The following is a 21,788-nucleotide window of genomic DNA, read 5'->3' as shown; positions in this document are numbered from 1 at the left end:
AACAGACAGACATGTTCCCTTTAAGCCATTTTGGGTGGGAACCCATTTTGGTGTTAGCATTACGTTGTGCTTTAGCTATTGAAAAATAGCAGATCTACAAGCTCTACGCTCTGTAGGTCTGCTATTTTTGAAAAATCGAAGAACGACTGACATTTTTAGAATCTGATCTCAGGTCAGAATGGAAAACTGTCAGGATGTAGAAGACATTTTTAGAATCTGATCTCAGGTCAGAATGGGTACCGCTCAAAAAGGAGCGGAGAAAGCATAGAGAAGTGGTGTTTGTTCTGTGTCACACGGTCACAGCTCAGAGTGCAGTGGAGCTGTGGACGAATCGGACCGCCTGTCGTCTCCTCCTCTACCCCTCGGCACCTCCTCCTCCTTGTGGTTTCGGTCTTCCTCGCTGTCGTTTCTGGCCACGCCCCTTCCTCTCTTCTTCTTCTCCTTGGTCTGTGGTGTTCGCTGCTGGGCGTGGCCAGGCACTTCCTGGTCCATGACCGCCAGGAAGTCGTAGAACGGAGCAACGGGCCTCCAGCGCTCGTCGCCCATCATTCCTGGAGGTTATGGCAGACGGGTAATAATGAATTGCATTTTTATAGCGCTTTTCCAAGTGCAGCTCAAAGCGCTTTACAATGCTTCATTCATTCATTCATACATTGGGAGGTGAAGCGGCAAACAATTCACACCAGTATCCTCACTTCCCACATTCACACACCGACAGACTCATTGGATGCAATGTAGGTTTCAGTGTCTTGCCCAAGGACACTTCGACATGTAACATGATATATGAAATTCGATCTATGGTTAAGTCGGCTCAAACTACCACCTGTCCTGATTGTATTAAGATTTGACTGCAACAGTGAAACCGTTTTAAAAGTTGTTTGGTGTATACGGCTGGCATAAACAGTCTAAGCTTGCCTTTCAAAAAAATAAAGCCAGTTAAGTAGATTGTTGGCAAATACTTAATCTAGCCTAAGCGGTGAACAGAACACATCTGTGGAGGTTTAACAGCGATAATGAATGGAATGTTGTTGGTAATAGTGACAGATTGCTTATGGAGTGTCTGGCACATATCAGACAACGACAGGCGACGAGTATGAACCAGATCGGTGCTGGCGTGTTCAGGTCTTCAACTATACTGGTGGTCAAACTGGTCAGAGTCAAAGGTTAAGCCTTAAATTAACTGAATGATCACCATCATCATCATCATCATCACCATCAAGTAGCAGCTGCAACACTTAGAGACCCTTTTATTATGAGAATTATAATGCAGACCCTAAATTATAAACCTCTCACGCATTCCTTTCACACATAGTAATGCCTTCAGGTGAGGTCATCATAGTTCAAGTGGATCCAGAACTGCACTACAGAGTAAAGTTTGCGGTGGAACTTTTAACTTTGTGAGTGTACAAAATTACAAATGTAACTAAATGGACGATATGGGTCAATTTGGTTACGTTTGTACACTCTCAGAGTAGGCATAGGAAACAAATGAGAATTGTGTGAGAATATTGAGATTCACATTTTAGCAGGAATCATGCAGCACTAGCAGACACTGCTGCATGCTGCCATGACTGGATTAATGAATGGAAATGACCACAGCTATAGGCTCACGTGTCACTGTAAAATCCCTTTCATATTAGTTGTAAAAATTTAATTTAGCTTGTTCATGTTTTTCCACATGAGGCCATTTACAAGCTTTAGCTTCCAGCTTAAAATAGCAGACAGACTGCCCCATACTTTCCACCTAATCTCCACTCACTAACTGACCAAGGTTTTTACTGTATTTTGTATTTTCTGCTGTTGTATTGTACTGTGTATATATGTATTTATTTATGCATATTCTATTTTGTGTTTCTTTTCTCTCTCGTGCATGGTCTCTGTTAAAGGACCAAAACATTAAGTGAATAAAAATAAATAATACACCCTAAGAACTCTGACAATTTATATACTTTTTACAATGATTTGCGTGCGGTTTCAAAACAAAGCCTTTAAAGTAAACTGATTCTTTGTAACAGTGCTTTTGCGTCGGAAGAGAACATCATTCAAAAATGAGAGTATATCTGGGGTTGGCTTTCACCCGCTAACAAAGACTTGAGGAGAGGAGAGGACAACTTGCCATGTTGTTTACAAGTGGCAGAATGCAACTCAGCATATCTTTAAAAACCCAATACGTAATGTAACATGAATTGCAATGTGTCAAAATATGACAGAACCTAAAATCTGTCTGTTGGTAATTTATTACACACTGAATGCTGGTATGAGTACAGTACAGTTCAGATACACTTTTACTTGTGAAATGAGTGCATTCCAACTTCAAGTCTTGCCTTCTGCGTCTAGGTAATCTAATTCCCCAACTTCACATTCTCTGCAGTAAGGGGACCCCCGCTGACATTTTCAAAGCACATTGGCTTATCCCAGAAAGCATACTGGATACCGCTTGCTGTTTTAACTAATAGATGTTAGGACAGCAAATCCTGCTGTATTTCCTCGTAGACAGTTCTTTGGATGACCAGACTCTCTCCCTGTCTCTCCATCTCTCAGGCCTATACAAATCTGACAAGGTGACCACAGTGAGATAGGCTAAAGCCCTGCAGATGAAGTGAGGTCATGCTGTATCTGTTGATGTGCGAGCAGTTATTCACTTGGCCTGCTGCTAACATATGTCAATGGTGCATTTGTCTTGCAGCGGGGTTCGAGTTTCAGCATGTGCTCATGCCACAGAAAGAGACACAATGAGAGAGAGAGAGAGAGAGAGAGAGAAGGATAGAAAGAATGAACGAGCGAGAGAACGAGACAGTAAAATAAAGAGATAAAGCCAGGGTGATTTACTGTATGCTGTATAGAGTGTAGGCCAGGGTTTTAGGCAATTAGCTGACTCAGACAGCGCAAATGAAAACAATGTGAGCTTGCAGGGCACAAATATTTTAACAAACTAAGGAGAACAGGTGTCTCAGAACCATAGAAGATGTTGTTCACAGCACACAGACTGGCTGGTGGCTACATGGACAATATTTATTCATTCAGAGAATGAATTCATTCCGAACAGAAATGTATACCCAACTGTTTACATGGAACCTGAATAAAAGTATTCCTCATTCCTCATTCGTTTGCATGACCAAAGCATTGTGCTTTGCTCTAACAGCAGCACTAAGGGCAGACATGTGTAAAATAATGCATGTATTCCAGATTCTCATTAGCGTTCCGAATAAAGTTTTTACATGGTAAATATATCAAATGGTATATCCCTCCAAACCCGAAAGAAAATAAATTCGGGTCAGACTAGAATGGAATATTCTATTCCAATTGAGGCGTTTACATTTTTCTTAATACGCCCCACGTTCAACGCTTATTTTGAAGATCCAAAACACCGCGACCAGATGTTGTGTCAACTTAATGGTGTGTGTGTGTGTGTGTGTGTGTTGTCTCAACCGGTTGTTGATGTCTGCCTGGAGCATGAGAAGTACAGACCGGCACCATTACAGCGACCGCCAGGCTCCGTGCAATAAGCATTGTTTTGGCCAGAAATGCCACCTGGGATGGGGATTTAGAGATAAAAGCGACTGAAAGCGTGCGTGCGTGCGCACATGTGTGCACGTGCAATCAAGATGGCGCAGTCCAGTCTTATGGCTAACAACAGATAACCACCCGAAGCTAATGTGAGTATAGCCTTTCGACTAGATCGGATCAAACACATTTATACAACTGAATTAACGCAACATGCCTTTATTGGCACTTGCCGAGAGTAAACAATGAATGTAGGCTACGTTTTTTGGTAGGCTAAGTTTTAAGAGATCTGGCGGTTGCCTTTAAGTTTAAGGGAATGACGTAACCTGTTGTACTTCCTATTTCATCTTTGCTATGAAAGCGCAAAACTCAAAACTCAACTCAACTGAGAATCCATAAACACAGCCAGTGTTCCTGAGATGTGAAAAGATAAATAGGGCAATTCAATGCAGGGCTTAATTTAACACTGGATAAATAACATTGCTTTTTGATTGAATACTTTATTAGTCAGAAATGTCATTTTTAGGCTAAAAGGATAACACAAAAAAGCCTGGGGACTTAATTCCATTGTGGTCCTAAGTATTAAATTCATCAATGACAGTTGTACAGTAGACAGTTGTACTTTACCTCCCCCTAGAGGGTAGAACATGAACTGCAACGTGAACTTCGCTTCTCCACTCCATTCTAGACCTTCCTTTTAAAATTGCATTCATTTCCAGAACTTGATTGAATGTTTTCCATTATCTTTATCTTATAGCATATATGCCCCCACCTCCATCACCCCCGGTCTTACCTGCAGGTGGTTCAACCCCGTCCACTATCCTCTGTAGCCACTGGATGATGGAGTGTGCCACTATGGGGGAGTTAGGGGGGTAGTGGTAGAGCTCCCGGCCAGTAGACAGATGGGACAGGACCAGAGCAGGGAGGGCGGGCAGAGAGCCCAGGTAGGACTCTAGGACAGAGGCTCCAGCTGGAGTATGGCCTCTACGGAAGAAATAGAAGGGAAAATAAATAGAAGTAGGGATGTTAAGTTAATGGCTGTTAAGAGATTATTCAATTAAACATAACAGTTAACAATGAATTGATGAAATTCTGCGGTTCCATCATTGGGCGGTTTTCTGTGAAAATTAATGCTGTCTGTGCTTGCGCGCGTGGCCGAGGAACGCACATGTGGGCCGGTTACCAAGAAGTCCCCCCCACCTTGGTAGCCACAGAAATGTCTCAGGCTTTTGCATGTGATGTGACAGACAAGACAGTGCACTTTCCATTTCAATTTATTCCTCATAAAAGATGCCATTGCCTGGCCCTGTATCTCAAATGGTCAAATAAATATTTGATTGAGGAATATAATATGCCTTTTGCCTAATATGGTCTTTCTGTATATCAGAAAAATGTAGATTTTTATGTTAGACATTGAGGGAAATTAAGATTCTCAGATAAACATGGCTTATCAACTACCCGATTCATCAATCGATAAGGTTATCAATAATTCATTAATCGATAATTCCCATTCCTAAGTAAAAGGATAAATATTTAGTTGTTAGCATTTGCAAATTTGCATTTTCAGTCAGTCAGTCAATCAATCAGTATTCCACAAACAGAACAGACTATAGCAGGCGATGGACACTGACACTGAATTGTTGGATCAACTGATTTATTTTTTCCCCTTCTCGGTTATCCCAGTTCCCCCCATGAATATAAGTAGCCTTGCCGAGCCTTGAGGCCCATAGGGCAGGAGCCCATCTCCTGTTTCTGTAGCGTGAGGCAGCTTGATGTACAAGTACACCCCCTGGACATGACGCTAGTACAGTATGTCGCAGGGACTTACCCCCAATCCAACCCTTGATGCTGAGTGTCAAGTAGGGAGGCACTGGGTCCCATTTTTACAGTCTTTGGTATGGGACAGTCTCAGGGCGGACACTCTAACCACAAGGCCACTGAGCTGGTCCCCATGAATATACTTCACTGTATTAACTCCTACTGGTTAGTCTTGGGGAGGGTGTAGACCAGGGGTCATCTTGGCTTGTGGTGGAATTATTTTGTCAAAATGTAATATTTGTCATGGACAAACACAATGAGTATTACCAACAGGTCTGCAACTCTGAGAGTGTCCAAATGGAACCATTTGGTTCCATTTGTACACTCTCAGAGTTAAGAGGGTCCTCGCAAATAAAATACAGTGGAAAAATGGTCACTGGCATCAGATGTTCTCCGTGTGAGCAATGCACAGGTCATTGCAATATCATATAAACATTGATGGCAGTCAGGCAGTTGTTCTTTACACTATTGGCTTTGCTGTTTTGCCGCCTATCTGGACATTGTGGGAACGAACAGACCGTCACAAGATTGATGTCCAGTCAAGATTTGCACTTTGACCAGTCCGACAGTAAAACATCAATTCCTAAACCACTTAAACCCGACATACTTCATTTACCGGGGTCCCCCAGGGGTCTATACTTGGTCCCTTCCTTTTCTCCCCCTTTTGATCGATTGATTGAATACTTTATTAGTCAGAAATGAAAACAGCACGAGGTACAGTCAGACATTTAGGACACAATTGTGTCCATTGTGGTCCTCTAAACCAAATGGAAGCGATTTGTTTAAATAAGTCTAGCCCTCCTATGCCCAGCTTTGTGTGTTTGTGTGAATAATAGCGATGATTTGATTGGCTGATCACTCCATAGCGATGATTTGATTAGCTGAGAAAAGTACATATTGAGGATAAAAAGTGAGGACAGAAAAGTGATGACGCAAATTGTGATTGGCCAGAATGAGATGATGTGTGATCTTTTACAAATGTGACTTGAGCCACATTCAGAGGTGGTTTCAAATCTGATTTCAGGAGATCCGTCTCAGTCTGAACGCAGTAACCGGATCTAAATCAGATTCCATGTGACTTGTTTGTGTTTAGACTTTTTTAAATTAAACAAATTGGATTCCAATCTGGATATGGCACAGATCTGATTCAGGCTGGATTTGGCTGCCAGTCTGAACAGATCCGATCTGGTCACTTGCAAATGCAGTTTGAACGGTCAGACCAAAAGATCAGATTTGAGAAATAAATCCGGATTTGACCGGATGTGACTGTAGTCTAAATGAGGCCTTAGTTCCATTTGTACACTCTCAGAGTTGTGTCCTTGAAATTAAATTCTTCGACAGTATACGCACATGTGAATCCAGCAGGGCAGGTATCTCTCCTCCGTCTCCTCTCTCTCCGCTACTCCTCTCATCTCCTCCAGCGCCACCTCGTTCTCCCTCCTCCCTCGCTCGTCCTCCTCCTCCCCCACAAACAGCAGCAGGAGGGGTCTGCCCAGCGAGAGGTACGAGGGCAGGCTGCCCACCGTCAGCTCTGGCTGGAGATAGATATCTTTATTGTCATTCAGCAGATACATAAAATGCGAAATTTCGTTTCACTGGCGTCCAATCTAATAAAAAGGAAATGCTAAAATACTATATTACTAAATACTAAAATCAGGTACAGGTTATAGTTCCGACACTATTATTGGTCCGACAGTCATTAGACCGACAACCTACATCAAGCCCTAACCTAACCATAATCGCAAGCATGGGAGCAGCCCATGTTCGAGCGCTAGTCCGACCGTTGTTCCCGCATGTCGGACTAATGCTCCGCCGGAATTGCCATCGGATCCCCCTAAAATACACTTAAAAACACCATCAGTTCATAGGAGACATATATTGATATTGCACAACAACAGGAGTCCATAGCAGCATATAGGGATGAAGTTTGTTTAAAAGTCTAATGGCTTGGCGGAAAAAGCTCTGGCTGTTTTACTCCCGATGCTGTGATACCTTCAACCAGAAGGCATCAGAGGTTGGAGGAGAGGGAGGCTGCGAGAGGTGAGAGAGATAGATGTAGAATGGAATGAGAGGATAATGAAAGAGAGGGGGGCAGGGTAAATAAGTCAGAGTAAGAGCAGGATAAGTGAGAGAGGTTGCAGAGAACGATAGGGTGCAGAAAGAGTGAAGAATGATACATTCGAAGGTGTTGTTTTCCGCGCCGCTAACCCAGCTGCGAACGTTTACTTTAGCATGCGCGCACACACACGTGCACCACCCTCTGTGACGAAAGACTCGTTTGACCTTGGAGAAACCTTGTGCCGAGTGCACTGTCAGTCGCCATATGGAGCTCGTTAGCTGGGACATACCACTGAGTGCTTCCATATGCGAGCCAACAACAAAACAGCCTGCTGGGACTTGCATAAACATTCTTTATGTGGCCGTTATCCCAACTGTCTGTTTACATATGGACAGAATCCTAACAGCTCATGAAATCAAGGCATGATATCACGAGACTTCTGCTTTCTGCTGCCACGATGGGGAGTCTTGGGGACAATTATTTTTGCATCAGCACCACTTTCAAGTTTAAACCAAAACAAAACATACAGTAGCCATTCATTCAAATGATCAGACACCATGGCAGATATACTTGAAAGTACTAGTAGGTACTAGAGTAACTCAGGCTTGCAGGTCCACTATATTATTTAACCACATGAACCCTAGCGTCCCTATTCTGGGGTGAACATTTGACAAAAATAGCCAATAGTCAAGTAAAGTAGTTAAACACATTGTGTATACTAGGGCATTAAGCAACAAGTCGACTAGTAAATCCACTAGTCGACCTTGTTGGTACTAGTTGACTAGTCGATAAGAGAAAAAAAACAGTTTTTAAATGTAGAAATATTTATTTCCAAAAAAAAAAAAAGTAGTTAAACAACTAGTCGACTAGTCAGGCAACTAGTCAACTAGCAAAAATGACTAGAAGTGAATGCCCTAGCGTACACCAGCGGTTCCCAACAACTGGTACTAGTACCACTGGTGGTACTTGAGCCCCCCTCTGGTAGTACACTACACACAGAGGAGTCGCCTAAAAAAGGAGAAAAAGGTCAAAAGTGGAATGAAATATTTATATTACTACAGGTAGTTCTTCTGATTAGTTGAAATAGGCTATCCAGTCGTGCTGAAATGAGCATGACAGACAGCACACCTAGCTGTTAATAGAAGATTTGAGAACAGATTAATCACATTAGAAATAGCAGCAGCATTATTGGCTTAGGAATGGAACAAAAAGGGCAGGTATACGCTCCTGTATTTTAACATCAGTTATTATGGTGGTACTTGGAGAGCCAAATATTTTCTGCGGTGGTACTTCAGTATAAAAAGGTTGGGAACCAATGTCGTACACACACATATTGCACACATAAAGATGGACACATACAGTACATACTGTACACACTGACACTTTTCATAATAAGACGGCACACACATAATCTCACAAACTTCCTGCATACTTTGCAAAATCCTACACATTTCACCACATATAATCTGCATATTTTTCACATATTTCGCAACTTCCTTCATTTGTCCGCATATTTTGCAACTTTCCACAACTTCCTGCAATTTCACTGCAGAAAAATCACATAAAAACCAGTATATTTCATCGAAAAACTCAAGGATTTTAGCCTGCGTAATCAGGAATTTTAGCTCGCATAATCAAGGATTTTTGCCCGCGTTATTACTGCTCAATGAGTTGTAGCAGCAACCAAAGAATTGTACTCGTTGTGTCTCTTATATGACATGTAACAAACAAACTATTGCATCTTGAATCCAAACAAAAAGAGCATATTCACAAACACACATGTGCCCTGCACACACACACACACGTACCAGGCTGTGGAGCAGGGCGGAGTGTATGTGTGTGGCCAGCTCTTCAGAAGACGACGGGATGGGGATGGAGGAGGGGGATGTGTGTATCCTAGAAGATCCAAATACCAGCACCGCAGGAAGGTCTACGCCATGGTCCATGGCACTGCGCACACACACACACACACACACACACCATGGGTGTATCGCGAACAGAAAATCGCATATCAATACCTTTACAATATAAAAAAGGATCGTGCTGCCACACGTAAGCTTGTAGATCGCTATATTCTGGTGTGCGAGTGCGACTATAGCGATAACTATGTATGTCGTTCATCATTTTCTTCTTGCCCTGTAAATGACTTCAATCTATGTAATGGATTTAAAGAGTCAGTACCATCTCATTTCACATTATGTTATACGGTATATACTGTAGGTCTGTCTGGCTGTGGCGTCTTTGCGGGCTGCAAAACGAAACACTCAATTCGTCGTGCAGTGAATCAAACGGATTCTGGTCATGTTAAGCGAGTGCAAACAGCCGTTTGTTAAGCTACATATTACTATTCTTACCATCGTTCCGCAAGTCCATCTGATAGCAAAGCTGTCAGCACTTCTCCCCTTAATGACTTAGCTGCTTCGATGAAGACTGGTACATCTAGACAGACAGACAGAAGTGGCAATCAAGTTACCGTAAAAGCCTAGTTCGGACCAAAGACTTGTGACGAGACGAAAACTTTTTAAACCCGATTTATACTTGCGGAGGTCGTACAATGGTGTGCACGTGCCGATAGTTCACAACTCGTAGATGGGCTACAGTGAAGAACTTGTGGATCAGCCACCATAATAATATTTAAATCAGGTGACGGTGCATTTAGTCACTATAGCAGTTCAACTCTCTGGAACACCTGAGATCTGCTAAAACCGTGTAATTGTCTTCTAAAAGCAGGCTGTTCCCAGTGCCGACAACTTTGATTAGCCCAATGAAATGGTCTGACATAACAAATTAGTCACGCATGCACACACACACACACACACACACACACACACACACACACACACACACACACACACACACACACACACACACACACACACACACACCCCTGTACAGTACCTGTGTCTGTGTGTGTCCTGAACAGCCCCAGTGCCCTGTCAGGCCTGTAGTCAGCCAGGTACGGTAGTAGGGGCACTTCCTGGAGAAATGATGTCACTTCCTCTTGGGAGGCCAACAGGACAGGGGAGGCCAAACGATTCCTGAGGAGTGAGACCACACACTTGTATAACAGTATGAACTGTAGTTATACAAACAAACACACACACACACACACGTTTCCAGTTGTATTGAGGAGACAGGAAAGACCAGCGTAAACATGTGTGAGTTGTTTGAACAGCTCATTTTCATCTGCATTTTGTCTGTATCCATTTATTTATGCATTCATTTTCAGTTTAAGCCTGACCGATATCTCGGTTTGGAAGATATATCTAAAATTAGTTTACTTGTTTTTTTTACATTTTCGACATTGGTATCGGAGTTTACTTGTTTGCTTCGGCAATGGATATACTACGTTCAATTTAATTATCTGCTTAGAAGTAAAATTTTATAAGTAAGTAAACTACAAATACAAGATTGCCGTTTATTTTTTCGTTAACAAAACATCGGTAATCTCAGTGGGACCTTAAAATCTGGTACTAGTCTAGCTCATGCATAAACTACATTGTACCTCTTTACGTTAGAGGAGGTCCGATCGATCGGCTAATATTCACTCCAAAATGACTCGATCTGTGATCAGCAATTTACCCGATCTGGAGAAACAGATCTTTCATACCATTTACGTGGTATAAAAGTCAATCAGATATATAGTATAATAACGGGGCACAGTGGCACAGTTGGTAGTGCTGTCGCCTCACAGCTAGAAGGTCCTGGGTTCGATTCCCGCTCGGGGAGCTGTGGGTGCTGGCGGCGTGTTTCCTCCTCCGCGTCATCAGTGCCCATACCTGAAGGCGGGGTTGGCGAAAGGGCCTTTCTGTGTGGAGTTTGCATGTTCTCCCCGTGTCCCCTAGGGTAGGTACCCTCACAAAAAACATGCAGTAATCCTGGTCTCTAAACTGCCTCCCCCTGGCCAGCCGGGGCGCCTGATGGAGGGGAAAGGAACTGGTTGGAATAACGTGTTCCTTCCACGCGCTACGTCCAACCAGGGAAACTCCCCCCTGTCAGGTGTAAAGGAGCAACTTGGACACTCAAGCATGAAGGAAGCATGAGTTAAGTCTGTTGCTCTCCCCAGGTTGGCGGAGGGTGTGTAGAGCCCAGGATCACATTAGATGATTGACACAGGGGTGAAAAATGGGTTACAAAATCGTTGGAAATATATAAAAAAAAAAAAAGATATATAGTATAATATCGTTTTGCATCTTTGCAGGTTTTGTAGGTTTTCCCCAAACATTCTCCCCTTCCTCCCCAGTCCCCACACACAGGAACAGTTTTGACGTGAGTTTTGACCCGGAAATATTCAAATTTCCCCCTTATGCACACGATCGGTATCGGTATCAGCCGATCGTGAGAAAAACAATCAGTGATCGAGATCGGTCGGTCCCAAAAAACCGGATCGGAGCACCTCTACTTTACGTGGTCGTTATAGAACAGAACTCACAGCATTATGAAACGATGCAGCGCCTCGCTGCCCAGCATTCCGCTGTAGCGCTGAGCCGCCGCGTCCTGGGGGCGGAGCAGCAGCACGCTGGGGAAGGCCGTGATTGGCTGGAACGGGGCAGGGGGGCGGGAGGAGCCGCCGGGCTGCGCGGCGCAGAGGTCCGTCCATTCGCCGCAGTCGACCACGCCCAGCTGCACGTCTGGAACCTCTGAGTCTGGTTAACGAGAACCATCAATTTAGCCAGTGGTTTTCAACCCTTTTCATATCAATCGAGATTTGCAGAGTACTCCAAACTAAAGAATACGTCCACATTTCCACGCTGATTTGATGTCGGTACCGTAGGAGAGATAACAGGCAAATGTTGATCAAAATAACAAATGCCAAATAAATAATGGACCCTGAGAGTTGAAAACCACTGCCTAATGTATTTGTATGAATGAACAATAGTCCCGTTTTCAACTGGTTCTTAGTGCGTTCTAAGGCTCAGCAGCCACCCTATGAGAAAAGGTGTTGAATAATGAGTTGAAATACACTCTCATGTCTTGAAAATTAGTAACAAAATGAAACCTGCAGAGATAACGATTCTACGTGGCGTCAATCTTTACCTGCCAGTCTCTCTGCCACCTCAACGAAGGAGCTGAGAAAAGCCATGGAAACGGCATCCCCTGGTGGCGAGAGGAAGCCATTACGTCAGAGCGTTACAACAAAGCCCTATTACACATAAATATTTCATTTTAAATCATAATTAATACATTTTACATTTTTCATTTAAATATAATTTGTGGACACCTAAGATTTCAATAACTACAAAATTTAATAAACACGACACACAAACATATTGTGATCCAGGTATTACTGTCCATTGCATGGATATATCCGATATATTGGATATATCAGATATTTCGGATGCACCGATATATCGGCCACATATCGGCATCTGCAAATAAAATTTACATTACCGATAGCAGTAGCCGATATTTATCTGTTGCTGATAAGCATACATTTAGCATTGGCTAGGTTAGGCGTGTTGGTCATCTGCACTTCTACAGCCTACCAAGCTGTAGATTCTGAACATTTATTTATGTATTGAAGATGTATTTGTTTTCCTGGCACAAGAAGTAAAAACAACAAAAACAAATAAATACATATCGGTATCCGTATCGGCTAGTAATTTGTTATTTTAAACATCAGTATTGGCCAAGATTTCCATATCAGTGCATCCCTTATTATATTCCCTACTGTCCATGTCAAGCTCTATCACCAACAACAGTGAGTTGTGCTGCTGACCTACATTTGAGGTAAAAGAGTGCCACCGTGAGGCCACTTTGAGCTACTGCATCGTGGAAGGTGTGTGAGGTCAGCTGGACAACAGAGTCCATGTCCAGAGAATGTCCTCTGTCTCTGTAGACAGACTCGCTCACTTCATCGTCCAACATGTCTAGCAACAGAAAGACAGACATAAAGACAAACAGAGAGAGATATGTCAGTTTACTCAATATGAACATTCATAAGAGATGTTTTATTTTACTCGCTAGCACAGCTGGGGAAAATGAATATCGTTGTAAACTGGAAATCAGGAAATTCTGGTTGAATGAACCCTCTTCTTATTGTACTCCTGAGAAGATCATGTATAATGTAAGGAGAAAACCTGAAACATTCAACAAAATGTGGGTCTCAGTTCTCGACGCTCTGCCTTCATTGAGTCCTCAATAAACAAATTGCCGTTCCTGCGTAACTTGTTGTCAAGTTGGTTATTGTGCCATTCTGGGGTGGGCGGAGGGCTAGGGGGAAGGATTGTTATCCTTTTTTGTCTTTTTGCTTTTATTTTGTCTCTATATTATTTCCTGTATTTATGCCTAAAAATATACTTTGTACACTGTCGACAAATACATCTTTACAAAAAAAAGATAGAGACAAAGACAGACAAATACAGTCTCTTCATACGCTGCCGTTTCTGTAATCGGCAACAGTTTTTGTCAACACAGAAATTATGTAATACTAAATTGAACATAATCTTTCCAAACAATAATCATTTTTCAGTACATATGAGGTTTTCCTCTCCCTCGAGTCTTACCCATCGTTGACCATTTTTCCTCTTCCTCTCCTTCCTCCTCTTCCTCCTCCTCTTCGTGTAGCTCTGCCTCCTCGCCCTCTTGGTCTGTGAAGAATTCCATGACCTCCTCAAGGTTTGTCAATGTCAAATATTTCACCTCTGACCCCTGGGGGAATAGGAACACACAGTCTGCGGATAATAATGACGCAGAGTAGTACTTAAAGCATTAAACATTAAACATGCAGACAGTTACTGTACGTCTATGGAAAATGAGAAACTTTACCTGCCCAGGGAGCCTGTAAGCAGCATTATATTCCTGGGGAGTTTTCACTGCAGGACTCTCCCTGGAAACACGCACGCACACAAGTTATAGCTTCATAGCACAGGCCCCTAATTTTAGGTGTGTGTGTGTGTGTGTGTGTGTGTGTGTGTGTGTGTGTGTGTGTGTGTGTGTGTCTATCCGTACTCCCTCACCTGTGTACCAACACAAGCTGAGCGAGGCCCCGGAGCCTCCAGGCCAGAGTGGTGGCCGTGTCCAGGTCCAGGTGCTCGGTGCTGGGCCGCGAGAACAGGAAGAGCAGGGGGGTGTGGAGGTGAGGGGCCTGGGACACATGGACCTGAGAGGATGGGTCCTCGTACACCTCCGACTGCGGTGAGGACAGGGGTGTGATGGGTTGGGTGGATGGGTGGGTGATGACAGGAGAGTGACAGGTTGGGTGGAGGGGTGATGACATGGGTTGGGTGGAGGGCAGGGCACATAGAAACATTGTCATTAGACTTCAGATGCTCTTTTTCCCAGGGTCGAGACGGAGGCAATTCAAGTGTGAATCGTTTAAACCAGTGCTTCCCAAAACATTTTAGCCCGTGACCCAAAAGAGAAATCTGATGTTTGTAGATTGGTTATTTCCACTACTCGTCAAACATTTGTTCATCATCCTCGACCTCACAGTACAATCCTGACTGTGCGAGTCACAGGTCAATTTTTACACTCTCAGAAGTAAATTAATTAACACTCCGATTTTACTGTGCAGTGCCACTCTTGAATCCTTCAATTAGTGAGCTGAATTGATTTTGTAATATCTTTATACAGGAGTATGTCGCACAAACGATACAAGGTGCAGCGGTCACTCCGCCGTGAAGTTTACTACCACTAGCGGAGCCTCCATGAGCTGGAGGAAGGAGTAGAGGCCGAGGGTGGACAGAGGCTTCCTCATGGGGGTCAAAGGGCAACGGTCAGAGGTCACGGTGGGGATCGCGAGGCCTCCTCTGTGAACCCTGCAGTGGAGGAACCACACCCCGGACGAACCCACTCTGAGAGAGAGAGGGGGGAGGGACAGAAAGAGGGCAATACATGAGAGGGAGAGGAAGGAGGAGGCATGGGGAGAGAGAGCAAATTTCGGGAGGGATGGAGGAGAAAAAGGAGAGGAAGAGAGAAGGTAAAGTCGACTAGAATCAAATACAAATAGTAACAAATAGTAACAAAATACTAGGCATGTAAGGATATATCATATATAGATACAGTATAAACTGGTGGCAATTTAAATCGACTTTATAAATCGCAATAACATATGTTAACAAAGAAGACAATACTGGATTTGTGTAAGAAAAGAAACAAAAATTGTCTGGAAAATAAATTCCAATCGTATCGTGAGTCGAGTGAATCGTTACATGCCTACTGAATAGAAATACACAGTGGTGGATAAAGTACTCAAAAGTATCAATACTGCAATTTAGAAATACTAAATTTATGCTACAAGTAAAAGTCCGGAATTCAAAATGCAATTGGGTGAAAGTACAAAAGTATAGAATGAACCAGAATCTACCCTAGGCGGTCCAGGATGGGCCCTCCAGTGGTCAGCACAAACTGGTATTTGGCTCCGTAGACAAACACGGTCTCCATCAACGACCTGTGTTCTGATAACAACCATCCATCACTGGGCATTAATACACTCAAACCAAACCAAAATCAATAATAATAATCACTGAATCATTTGAAAAACGTCCATACATTTTCAAAACTTTTTCAAACATAGCAAAAATAACAGATCTACACGCTTTTGGAAAGATTATTATTAAAAAATGATTAAACACGTCAGTGATTTCTTTTAAGTATATTTAAGTTGCGTCATATCTGTCCTGTGCAATTTGTGATTACGAAGCCTAAATGGCAAACGGAAATACAAATTGCAACGTTCCAACGTTACAATTTAACACAATTAAATCATTCATCACAATTATTTGTGTGACGATTAATCCTCCATCGTTGCTCTGTCCTTGCGTTATGTACCTGGCGTCCCCAGCATGCGGATGTATCCCAGGACCATGTCTGTCCTCCCTCTGGCCGGCCTCTCCAAGGCCTGCAGGTCGGCGTCCGACTGCACGTACCTCAACTCGTCGAACAGGACGGCACTGAGACAGAGACAGATGTGTGACGCATACATAGATGTGTGACGTGGTTTATTTGTTTGTTAGTTTATTTTCACGTACAAAGATATTTCGGAAATGATACACAAGGTCAATAAAGAAATGTGGAGGAGAAAGCCTAAAAATCCCTACAGGGGCTTGTAAGTGGCTTCTCCAGGCATATTTATACATTCATAGTTGTTTTTGTTTGTTTAAAGAAAAAACAATCATATTGAACATGCAGATCTTAAACATTAGAATACAGATAAAATACAGGGACAGTAAAAGGATGGAAATGTACTGTATAACAAGAAAGAAGCAAAAATAAAACACAATAGACAGAAGTCAGACAATAAAACCGCTATAGGAGAACATTGAGTACACCAGGTTAATTTAGCAGACCGTATGGGAAGTACTTGGTGGTTAGGAGAAGTGATTTTAGAACCTTCTTGAATTGATGAAAAGACAATTGCCATAGATGTAAAGGTAGGGAGTTCCATATTTTAGACCCTCTGAAGCCAATTCATATGGTATTACCTACATAGATGCACTGCGACGTGACACCGGCGCTAACAACATTGCAGAGATCAAGACCCTGATGCTAGACTGGAGGGTGTGGACTAGGACGGCAGTGATTCAGGTGTCCCGAGTTTGTACCGTACTGGGTCAGGCTTTCGCATGATCAACAAAATCTTTACGGGGAAGATATTGCGCTTACCCCACAGATTCTGTTTTATTAATTAAAATAAGTCCCAGGTTGCAGCTGTATAATAACTATTATAACAACATAGAACCATGAACATAATATGCCATCTGAAGGATGCTTTATCCAGTATGCCTTACACACAGTATAATACACAGTATACTGTGTATTGAGTATGGGCCTCAATGCCAGTGCCATGCTCGAAGTCTAACCTCACTGAGCAAAACACAGCGAATGGAATCCTTTCCCCTAGCTAGCACCATGTGGAACAGCTTCAGGGACCTTCATGGGGCCCTTGAACCCATGCAATTGCAGGCTACACACACACTTCTGACTGTTTGTAACATCACAGTCTTATCCTCTGTATCGTAAAGGCCTATTCATATCCACTTTTAGGTGACAAGGTGACCACCAAAATGGTGGTTAGTCAAAACAGAGAGATGTGTTGGGGTGAGCCGCTTACCACCGCGGCAGCATGACATCATGTTGTAGTGGTGGTCACCTTATCACCATTATGAATAGGCCTTAATTTGATCCTTTCCCCTGAAAGTAGTACGCAGAACTACGGATCTAACCCCTAATCATGCCAGTGTTAAGTGTCACACAGCAGGCCTACCGTACAAACACAACAGAAACAAACATAGGAATAAAATATTGCTGTGCGTTCAGTTTCCTTTTGGAAGTCAGTGGTTCATAAGGTGAGTGGCAAATCGAGTGGCAAAGTGAGTTTAACGTTGTTTAATGTTTAACGCAATCAGATAGGACGTTTCTTTTTGGATGTATGGGCTAAGGCCAGAAAGTGTTTTTTTTAGCCACTCAGCAGGCGTTCCTGCATAACTTCCGGGTATGATGATGATGTCACGTGCTTAGTCTCTATTATTTGGGGGCCCACTTGTAATATATCTGGTCACAGCCCAGCCGTGAGCCCCGGGAGGCCCACAGGTTGAGAATGAAAGTGTAAATGTGTAAATCTGAATCCAGTTAACCCATTCTGACCTGAGATCAGATTCTAAAAATGTCTTCTAAATCCTGACAGTTTTCTGAAAAAGCTATGTTTCTATGTCAGTCGTTCTTCGATTTAAAAAAAATAGCAGACCTACAAACTTGAGCTTGTAGATCTGCTATTTTTCAATAGCTAAAGCATAACATAATGCTAACACCAAAAGGGGTTCCCGCCCAAAATGGGTTTTAACTTACAACAGGATGTGAGAGACTATAGCGTCGACATCGAACACAGTGTCCAGGTCAAAGCTCTTCAGTACTTCACCACCCCTGAGAGACAGACAGACAGAAGAACACAGACCCAGTGGTGGAAGAAGGTACCTGTAACTAATTACATTTACTTAAGTACTGTACTCAAGTACAATTTTGATCTATATGTACTTCAGTACAAATACTTCAGTATTTCCAATTTCCAATAGTTTTACTTCTACTCCACTACATCTCAGAGACAGATATTGTACTTTTAGTTATTTTGTGGATTTGTATTATTATTACAAAACATGCATTAACCACTTCAGCCCTACAGTATATCAATTTTGGCCTTTTGAAAATAGCCGACTTCAAATTAGAGGTGCTGCGGCTGCCTCCAAATTATATGATTGAATTTATTGAGTAGGCCTGCCTCCAAATGATATGATTGAATTTATTGAGTAGGCATACATGCTGAACTACAGGTAAAACAGGAGACCTCTGCAAGTCTGCATACCTCATACATGCCTCTAGTGAGAAAGGCTTGGACCTTGGAAGCTAGCGCTACAGAGGCCGTTGGTCTGATGGTATTTGCAGGTTGGATCGTCACCATTTACAGTACATCTACTGTATGCAACTTACCTGAATAAATAGGCTTTCTTCATCAACTTCTCTCCTGTGCAGAATTTGTCCACTTGCTCTTTACTGCAATTCACCTGCAGAGACAAAGCGATCATTATACTAAAACATCATCCATCCATCATCAAACCATTAATTATTTTACTGTGGTAGAAACAAACTTTATATGCTTTATAACCAGTCTGGAAATTGCCCCCAGACCATGAAAAAAGTGGCAGTTGCTTATAGGTAAATTGTAATTATAACAGAGCCTGCTCTGATTGATTGATTGATTGATTGATTTTTTTGCCGATTGGGTACATTTCAAACGAAAGCACAAGTCAATACAAAAACTGTTACTTTGTGGACGAACCTTGTAAAACGAAACTTGTTCACAACAGGGTCCACCTTTTTAATTTGATCAGAACATTAAAGACGTACAAAAATGCCTCCCCCTGGCCAGCCGGGGCGCCTGATGGAGGGGAAAGGAACTGGTTGGAATAACGTGTTCCTTCCACGCGCTACATCCAACCAGGGAAACTCCCCCCTGTCAAGTGTAAAGGAGCAACTTGGACAACTCAGGCATGAAGGAAGCATGAGTTCAAGTCCGTTGCTCTCCCCATGTCCCCCATATATGGGGACTAGGTTGGCAGAGGGTGTGTAGAGCCCAGGATCACATTAGATAATTGACACAGGGGTGAAAAATGGGTTACAAAAATCGTGGGACAAACAAAATATTAAAAAAAAAGACGTACAAAAAACCCAAACAGGAAATCATCATATAAAAAAAAGTAAAAAAGGGAAAAACATGTACAGTATGAGGGAAAAGGGTGAGGGGGGGAAGTCTCAATTTACAAGGGCCAGTTTCAAATTGCTGCCGTCCATAAGTGCTCTTTGAGAGCGGTTTTGAAGGAGTCAAGGGATTCACAATGTCTTAATTCTTAATGGCTGTTGGTAGGACGTTCCACATTTTAGTGGCATAGGAACAAAATTAATGTAATCCCTTGTTCGGGGTTTGGGCTTTAGTTGCTCTATAAAACTCAGTTCTGAGGCCAGGCTTCAGTAGGACTTCAACTAAGTAACCTTGGCAACAGATATCCCATAATCGAGTAGAGCCTCAGCAGACTTCTCCAGCTGGACCAGGAACAGGGAGATGTCAGGAGACACTGGACAAAGAGACGGAGAGCATGACAGTTAAGACCTATTTTCAATAATAAAATAATAAGGAATAAATGTGGAATATTTTAGAAAAATATTAAAGGTATATTCAGTGATTTCACTTAATTCAAATATCACTTATATTTTGTTTTGTTGTGATAATCCTCTCTACTATAGAGTGTGCTGACCATATAAGGAGTTCCTCCCTGTCCCCAGTTAACCCCTGGGGGTCAAAAAACCGTAGGTTTCGTTTTTGGCTCTCTATCCTGATTGGATGAAAGGCTTAGGTCCCAGCCAAAAACAAAACCTAACGTTTTTTGAGTGAAATCACTGAATATACCTTTAACTACACACCTACGCTGTCCCTGGCACAAATTTCAGATGGGATGGGGGTCTGTGGCAAATTATATTGATTTGAGGGCATATTTGATTTGATTTGGCGTTAGGAACCCGTTGCATGCCCTTGCTGACGTCGACCCCAGGCAGGGTTCGAATCCACAACCTTCCGCTTGACAGGCATATGCTCTAATCACTGCACCAAAGCGGCACTAATCTCACGTCACCAGGCTTTCCACCTCAGAGGAAAGCCTGGTCTGTGTTACTAAATTGCTGTGTGATCCAGTCGGGAGCGGATGATATCGTTACGTCATGTTGTAGTCTTTGTTTTGTAGTCATCAGGCCGGAACCCTCTAAACCAGAACATCCTTTCCCTCAAACCGGAGGAATAATGCCTTCCAAATAAAAGTAGTGCGAGTCACGCTTTTATTGGGAAGGTATTCCGGCCTGATGACTACAAAACAATGACTACAACAAGACATAACGATATCATCCGCTCCCGACCTGATCATAAACCCGAAAAGGAATGCTGCCCAGGCTAGGGCGGCCCCAAAATGCACAAATAATGATCAAACAAATAATCAAAATGAACAAACAAAAACACCCAGGCTACATACAGTACAACCTAAAAAAAACTAAGCTATATGTGACTGCACTGTACTGTACCTTGATGCCCAAAGTAGACAAAGAGTGTCTTCCCAGAATGAGCTTTCTCACTAAAGCTGGCTGCAGTGTATTCCATTAGGCCTGATGTGTTTCCTGAGACTCTGCATTGTGCCAGCACTGGACCCAGAATGAGCATCACCAACACACATATCCATGACATGGTGACCTGAAGAAGGTCCATTTATTGTCTTCACACGCACACGCACACGCACACGCACACACACACACACACACACACACACACACACACACACGCTGAAGAAAAGGTCTTTGTTGTTTTGGACTCTATATGATGTAGGAAAAAAGAAAATATATATTTTTTAGTCAATAGTCAGTCATCACGAGTTCACGACGTACATTACCTAGCCCTGAAACATGAACATGTACGAGCGTCATGTGAAGTTGAACCATGGCTACACATTACCATACGACTACCATACGACATACATGGTGACCAGGCTTTTCTTTTCGCAGATAAGTAAGCCTGGGACCGAGGCTATACATTACCTGGAATCGTGAAGGCAAGTTCCAACTTCCAACCTCAATATTTGCAGAGGTTTTACAATGGTGTTGTTGTCCTGGTTTGTGGACTGGATCATGTACACTGTGATGTTATAACACTGAAATAATAAAATGAGTGCACCTCTAATTTGAACATGATCTTTTTTTGCGCAAATCATAACATTTCTTAACAAATCAATGACATTTCATCAAATGGTAATCAAAAGAAAGATGGTTAGTTTAGTAGTTTTAGTGTCTCCCTTCCTGACACAAAAGCCACGTGCTCCAACAGGCCAATCAGGCGGATACGTCTTCCATGCTGACCAATCGGGTCAGTTGATCTGTT

General features: G+C 42.7%; 1 protein-coding gene across 2 annotated transcripts; it reads right to left on the bottom strand.

Annotated features, from left to right (window-relative positions):
• Positions 1–239: 239 nt before the first annotated feature.
• txndc16 (thioredoxin domain containing 16) lies at positions 240–21,619 on the bottom strand. Of its 2 annotated transcripts, none has more exons than XM_083758315.1 (20): positions 21,449–21,619; positions 20,942–21,129; positions 19,865–19,947; positions 18,806–18,879; positions 18,170–18,244; positions 16,154–16,275; positions 15,690–15,780; positions 15,015–15,177; positions 14,341–14,513; positions 14,150–14,210; positions 13,888–14,032; positions 13,105–13,251; positions 12,419–12,478; positions 11,814–12,027; positions 10,280–10,419; positions 9,736–9,820; positions 9,190–9,331; positions 6,673–6,857; positions 4,298–4,488; positions 240–551 (listed from the first exon to the last, which is right to left on the bottom strand). In XM_083758315.1, exons 2-20 carry the CDS (start codon positions 21,120–21,122, stop codon positions 298–300), a joined length of 2,586 nt encoding a protein of 861 aa, XP_083614441.1. In that variant the 5' UTR covers positions 21,123–21,129; positions 21,449–21,619; the 3' UTR covers positions 240–297. The 2 variants fall into 2 exon arrangements, with proteins under 2 accessions (XP_083614441.1, XP_083614442.1); XM_083758316.1 differs by having other exon boundaries at positions 11,814–12,021.
• Positions 21,620–21,788: the final 169 nt, after the last annotated feature.

Source organism: Protomyctophum parallelum (assembly GCF_964188405.1).
Source record: "Protomyctophum parallelum genome assembly, chromosome: 23".
NCBI classification, from domain to species: Eukaryota; Metazoa; Chordata; class Actinopteri; order Myctophiformes; family Myctophidae; genus Protomyctophum; species Protomyctophum parallelum.
This window is presented reverse-complemented; position numbering and strand designations above follow the sequence as displayed.